Below are 6,088 nucleotides of genomic sequence, written 5' to 3' on the forward strand. Positions count from 1 at the left end.
TTCCTTTTGCGTCCCATGGAATGAAGGAAGTCATATGGGTTTGAGGGTGAATATATGATAACAGACTTTTCATTTGTGGCTCAACTATCCATTTAATAATATTTATTGCTGTTATGTTCTTCATAGTGATCTCATAGGGCAATAGACTTCCTGTTGACGCATGTTATCCAGAAATGCCCAATGTGTATCTGGGATGTGCAAAAGCAAGCACCATGTTACAAATCATAATTTAGAGTCAAAATGCAGACCAGACATAATGGTGATAAAAAAGGTCAGAACACTAACAAACACATAAACCTGAGTCCACATCCAGTGGTATCCAAAGCTGTCCAGGAGGATGCTCACTTGAACAACCGACCCAAACAACTGAAAGATGTAAATATAAGCAAAACATCATTCACAATGTTAATTTTAACTGTAAAGCTGATTTGTGGTTAGTGATTTTGAGGGGTTCACAAATGCACACATTTCATCACATCATTTACAGTACCTATTTACCCAAACTGAAGCATCAAATTAGGTTCAAAATTTATTTAATGCATTTCTAAAACTTTGTATTATGCTCAGAGATTTTACTATTCCGAATTCAGTCGAAGTGAATGTGCAATGAGTAAAACGAATTGTTGCTGTGACACAATTTACCATATTTGTGACCCTGGACCACAAAACCAATAATAAGTTGCACGGGTATATTTGTAGCAATAGCCAACAATGCATTGTACGGGTCAAAATGATCAATTTTTCTTTCATGCCAAAAATCATAATGATATTAAGTAAAGATCATGTTACATGAAGATATTTTGTAAAGTTCCTACTCTAAATATATCAAAAATGTATTTTTGTGAGTGGATATGCATTGCTAAGGACTTCATTTGGACAACTTTAAAGTTTAATATTTTATTTTATTTTTTATTTTTTTGCACCCTCAGATTCCAGATTTTGTTGTATCTCGGCCAATTGTTGTGATATCCTAACACCCTCTTTCAGATTATGTATAAGTCTCAGTTTCAAAAAATTGACACGACTGGTTTTGTGGTCCAAGGTCACATTTTATTAGCAACTGTATTTTATTATATTACAGTGAATAAACTGCCTTTGTGTGGAAACACATCATCGCATAATAAATTGACTGCAAGTACGCTTAACTTTAACATGTTTGCATTACATATTCATTTTAGCGTGAGTCATATTCGGGATAGTATAGCTACTATAAAACAGTTGCTAATAAAATGTGACCCTGGACCATATGGTAAATTGTGTCACAGCAACAATTCGTTTTACTCATTGCACATTCACTTCGACTGAATTCGGAAAGTATAATCACTGAGCATACTACGAAGTTTTAGAAATGCATTAAATAAATTTTACGGGTGTGGAACAACATGAGTGCGAGTAATAAATGACATTATTTTCATTTTTGGGTGAACTAACCCTTTAAGAAGACACTTTGCAGTCAATTTATTATGCGATGATGTGTTTCCACACAAAGGCAGTTTATTCACTGTAATATAATGCAATGTTTTTTTTACGTTATGTGTCGTTATTAAACGTAAAAACGTATGGCTAGTGTCAAGTGACTATTGAAACACGTTCATAACTTTAATATCACATCAATATAAGTAAAAAAAATCCCTATGGATGAATTCTGTACATTCTGTCAATAGCCTGTTTCTTATTATCTTGCTACTTCAGACTGACTGCATTATTCCCATAGACTGTAAAAAAATTATTCCTTGGCATTATTGTGCTGGCATTTGTTTTGACCAATCAGAAAGTACAATGCTGTCCAAACGGTGCAGCCAATCAAATCGCGGGATTCGGGTCTTGTCTCGGCATGTTCTCGTGCCTGGCTTCTCTAATCAGTCCACGTGTAAATGCAGAGGTATGTGCTAACGGTGCTTTTGTATAAAAATATAAAGGTATTACAATGCTACTGAGTGTTTTTTGTCGGAATGTTTTACAATATAATATTAGCCTATGTCTGTTATGTTATGTATCGTTATTACACGTAAACGCGACGAAGTACGATATTGTTTCATTGCTATGAGTAGCTAGCCAATGCTAAATGACTGTACTTATGAATAATTCACAACGTTAATATAGAGAAATAATTGCCTATTTTAAACCATCTACTCCTTTAATATTTCTTTGAATAAAAACAATTGAGTTAATGTCATTCATGCATTTAAATTTAGTAACTTACTAGCTACATAATTCCTTAAGATTGAACTGTTCTTGTGATTATTTGTCATTTATATTTTAATGTCATGATTCTCTACTTACAATAAAGACTACATCATCCACAAATGTTTATTCACAGAAGTAACTTGTTTTTTGACAGGTGTGAAACTACATAGTGACACACAATGTCTGCTTTACCCTGGGAATACTCCACCAGCCATGGCATGGACCGAAATATCCTGTCAGCCTCAAACCAAGAAACAAACGCTAATTCTCATCAAGCTAAAAGATGTCGACAAAGGAAAAAGAACAAAATTAAAAATTCCACCATTGAATTACATGAAGCATCATGTGGCCAGAAAAGAGGCAAGAAAAGAAAGTCAGATGAGCTTCTGAAAAACAAGACGGGGTGTGTTGAATATAGAGATGTTTTGGATTCTGTATCTGAACAGTCAGATCATGTGCAATTCAAAAGGCCTAGAATAACCCCTCATACTCTGCCTGGTGAAGTTGAGTCTGCACTACCTCTCACAGACGGCTGGGAGGTGGACAGTGGCTTTTCATCTGAAACCAGCCCTCCCACTAGTGGCAGGAGTTCGCCATATGTGGGAATAGACCACTCTAGGCTAGTAGCTATGGACTGTGAAATGGTCGGCACTGGACCTTATGGCCGGTGTAGTGAATTGGCACGCTGTAGTATTGTCAATTATAATGGTAGTGTTATATATGATAAATATATTTTACCTCGACATCCCGTCACAGACTACCGCACAAAATGGAGTGGCATTAGGAAACATCATTTAGCACAAGCAGTGCCTTTTGAGGATGCTCAAAATGAGGTGAGATGGCACTCTCTGTAAACTCTATTGCTGTATTGTTCTTGTGGGTTTATTAGGTCTGCTTTATTTTTATTTGTGTATGTGTACAATGTGTAGTATTTTTGAATAAGTATTAAGTTAAAGGTATTATTAAAGTAATTAATACTATAAATTTTAATTGGTGTTCTTTTTTTACAATATATATTGCTTAGATATTCTGTTTATATTTCTGTTCTTTATATTGTATTTAATTAAAGGGTTAGTTCACCCAAAAATGAAAATAATGTAATTTATTACTCGCCCTCATTCCGTTCCACACCCGTAAGACCTTCGTTCAGCTTCAGAACACAAATTAAGATATTTTTGTTGAAATCCGATGGCTCAGTGAAGCCTGCATAGGGAGCAATGACATTTCCTCTCTCAAGATCCATTAATGTACTAAAAACATATTTAAATCAGTTCATGTGAGTACAGTGGTTCAATATTAATATTATAAAGCGACAAGAATATTTTTTGTGCGCCAAAAAAAAAAAACGACTTATATAGTGATGGCCGATTTCAAAACACAGCTTCATTAAGCTTCAGAGCATTATGAATCTTTTGTGTCAAATCAGCATTTCGGAGCGCGAAGGTCACGTGATTTCAGCAGTTTGGCGGTTTGACACGCGATCCGAATCATGATTCGACACAAAAGATTCATTTATGCTCCAAAGCTTCATGAAGCAGTGTTTTGAAATCGGCCATCACTAAATATATGTCGTTATTTTGTTTTTTGGTGCACTAAAAATATTCTCGTCACTTTATAATATTAATATTGAACCACTGTACTCACATGAACTGATTTAAATGTTTTTAGTACATTAATGGATCTTGAGAGAGGAAATGTCATTGCTGGCTATGCAGGCCTCACTGAGCCATTGGATTTCAACTAAAATATCTTAATTTGTCTTACAGGTGTAGAACGGCATGAGGGTGAGTAATTAATGACATGATTTTCATTTTTTGGTGAACTAACCCTTTAACAGTAGCTATTTTAAAATATAATTTTATGTATTTATATACATTTTAAATGCATTTTAATTTTAAAAATGTTTTTTATACATTAGTTACAATCTTGTTTTTAACATAGTTATAGCTGGAAATTATTCTGTTTTTTAGTAACTCCATAACATAATTAAAATTTTGAAAATTTTGATATCCCCATTGTTGAGTCCTGCTCATAAACAACTACTGAATTTCATAGAATATGGCTGAAATAACACCCTGTGGTTTTTTTCTTTCCTAGATTGCCAGCATCCTCAAAGAGAAGATTATTGTTGGCCATGCCTTATTTAATGACTTCCGGGTGCTTGACATCTCCATCCCAGCACAAATGATTAGGGATACCTTTTACTGCCGCTTGCTGCGAAAGTTGTATAATGTTGATATTAAATCTCAAATCTCTTTGAAGAAACTGGCTGAGAAGCTTCTTAAGAGGACCATACAGGTAAGATCAGGTCATTTCATGAGATGAAGTTGGGACATCAGGCTTAGTCTATATAAATTTTTTTTCTTTACTTGCTGCTTGTTGACATACTGAATATTTCTTTCAGAATAGCACAATGGGTCACTGCTCTGTTGAGGATTCGCGTGCTGCCATGGACCTGTACAAGCTGGTTGAGGACCAGTGGGAAAAAGACATCCTGTTCTGGGATTCAAACACAGACCATACCCCAATCCCCAACAACTCCCTCGAGCACTACATGCAGGACCAGTACTGGCCAGAAAGTATAATGGACTGCAGCCTGTAAGACCAAGAGTTAGGATAACGGTGCCAACCTCAGTCGTCTTTGTTGTTTAATGTTATTTAAACCTCAAACTTGACGTTAACATTTCTGTAAGGAAATATGTGGAAGTGTAAGTTGTAGAACTGTAATATTGCACTTGAAAAGATTATTTAAATAATTTAAACTTTGACTCTGTTAAAGTTGATAATGTTTATAAAGGGATTATAATGTTTATAACAGCTTTTTGAATCTACACCGACTGTATTTTAGGGAATAACTCCATTATGAGTTTTTCATTTGTATGATCAATGTTATCAAGATGTAATGTTAATGACACATTATGCTTTCTGTGGAGTTGCGGATAGCATTATTGTTATATTGACAGTTACATATTGACAATTGTAACAAAAATGTTGTTATATTGTTATACTTACAATGCTGTTCATCCAGAAAACTCAGTCATGTGAAAAGTTTAAATACAAAAAAAAAAAAATGTTTAAATAAAGATTATGATACTAAATTCTTGAACTCATTAATTCATTAATTCATTAACTCATTAATTCAAGGTGTGGTCACTAACGAAATTTCTGCAAAAGTTAGCCGAAAAAGACTAACACTCAGTCGTTTTCAAATCAAGCGATTACTGTTGGTCAATGTGATCAATAATATTGATTTAATATCTGCATGTGGAACTCAGATTTACTATGGAAATAATTGGATTTCGCTGAACAACAGTAAATGTGGCCGCGTGCCTTCACTGTCAACTGGGGTGTGGATTATCTATATGCATTAGGTTAGTTGTTGAAGATTGTGTCCTTGAGATATACCTCTTTATGACTTTGTATGCAACATGAATAGATGTTAACATAAACATAATCCAGCCTAAAGATTAACAGTAAATCTATAGTATCGCTGGCTTGTGATGTCAACTCCTTTAGGATTATAATGAAATGGTTTCAGAGGTAGTGTGCATATTTGTGTGATTAAAATGTGTAGTTGCAGTAGTAATTGGTCAGCAAAAACACAAAATAATTATGCTCCTAAATTACTTTTAGCTATCCCGTTTGTGCTTTCTTTAGTGCTCACTTCTGCCATCTGCTAGATTTGGCGAGGTAAACAATTAAACAAGCTCTCTTGTGACAAAAAGCATAGCTGCCGTCACTTCCCAATATTATGTCACTGTCTTAACCTAGATGACCTTTCTTTGCTCTTACAGTAGCTGCATTGTCAGGATGTACATTTCAAAACCGTGAATCTAGTATTTCAGTTTTAATTGTGTAAAGACTACAGTGTGATGTAAGCTTTAACTGGCACATGACAAAG

The 6,088-nt window shown here is 34.6% G+C and overlaps 1 protein-coding gene across 2 annotated transcripts; it reads left to right on the forward strand.

The window, feature by feature from the left end:
* Positions 1 to 1,729: 1,729 nt before the first annotated feature.
* On the forward strand, positions 1,730 to 5,285 carry isg20 (interferon stimulated exonuclease gene). Of its 2 annotated transcripts, none has more exons than XM_048159140.1 (4): positions 1,730 to 1,882; positions 2,342 to 3,020; positions 4,285 to 4,485; positions 4,592 to 5,285. In XM_048159140.1, exons 2-4 carry the CDS (start codon positions 2,367 to 2,369, stop codon positions 4,787 to 4,789), a joined length of 1,053 nt encoding a protein of 350 aa, XP_048015097.1. In that variant the 5' UTR covers positions 1,730 to 1,882; positions 2,342 to 2,366; the 3' UTR covers positions 4,790 to 5,285. The 2 variants fall into 2 exon arrangements, with proteins under 2 accessions (XP_048015097.1, XP_048015098.1); XM_048159141.1 differs by having other exon boundaries at positions 1,829 to 1,919.
* The last annotated feature ends 803 nt before the right edge of the window (positions 5,286 to 6,088 follow it).

Source organism: Megalobrama amblycephala, linkage group LG15 (assembly GCF_018812025.1).
Source record: "Megalobrama amblycephala isolate DHTTF-2021 linkage group LG15, ASM1881202v1, whole genome shotgun sequence".
NCBI classification, from domain to species: Eukaryota; Metazoa; Chordata; class Actinopteri; order Cypriniformes; family Xenocyprididae; genus Megalobrama; species Megalobrama amblycephala.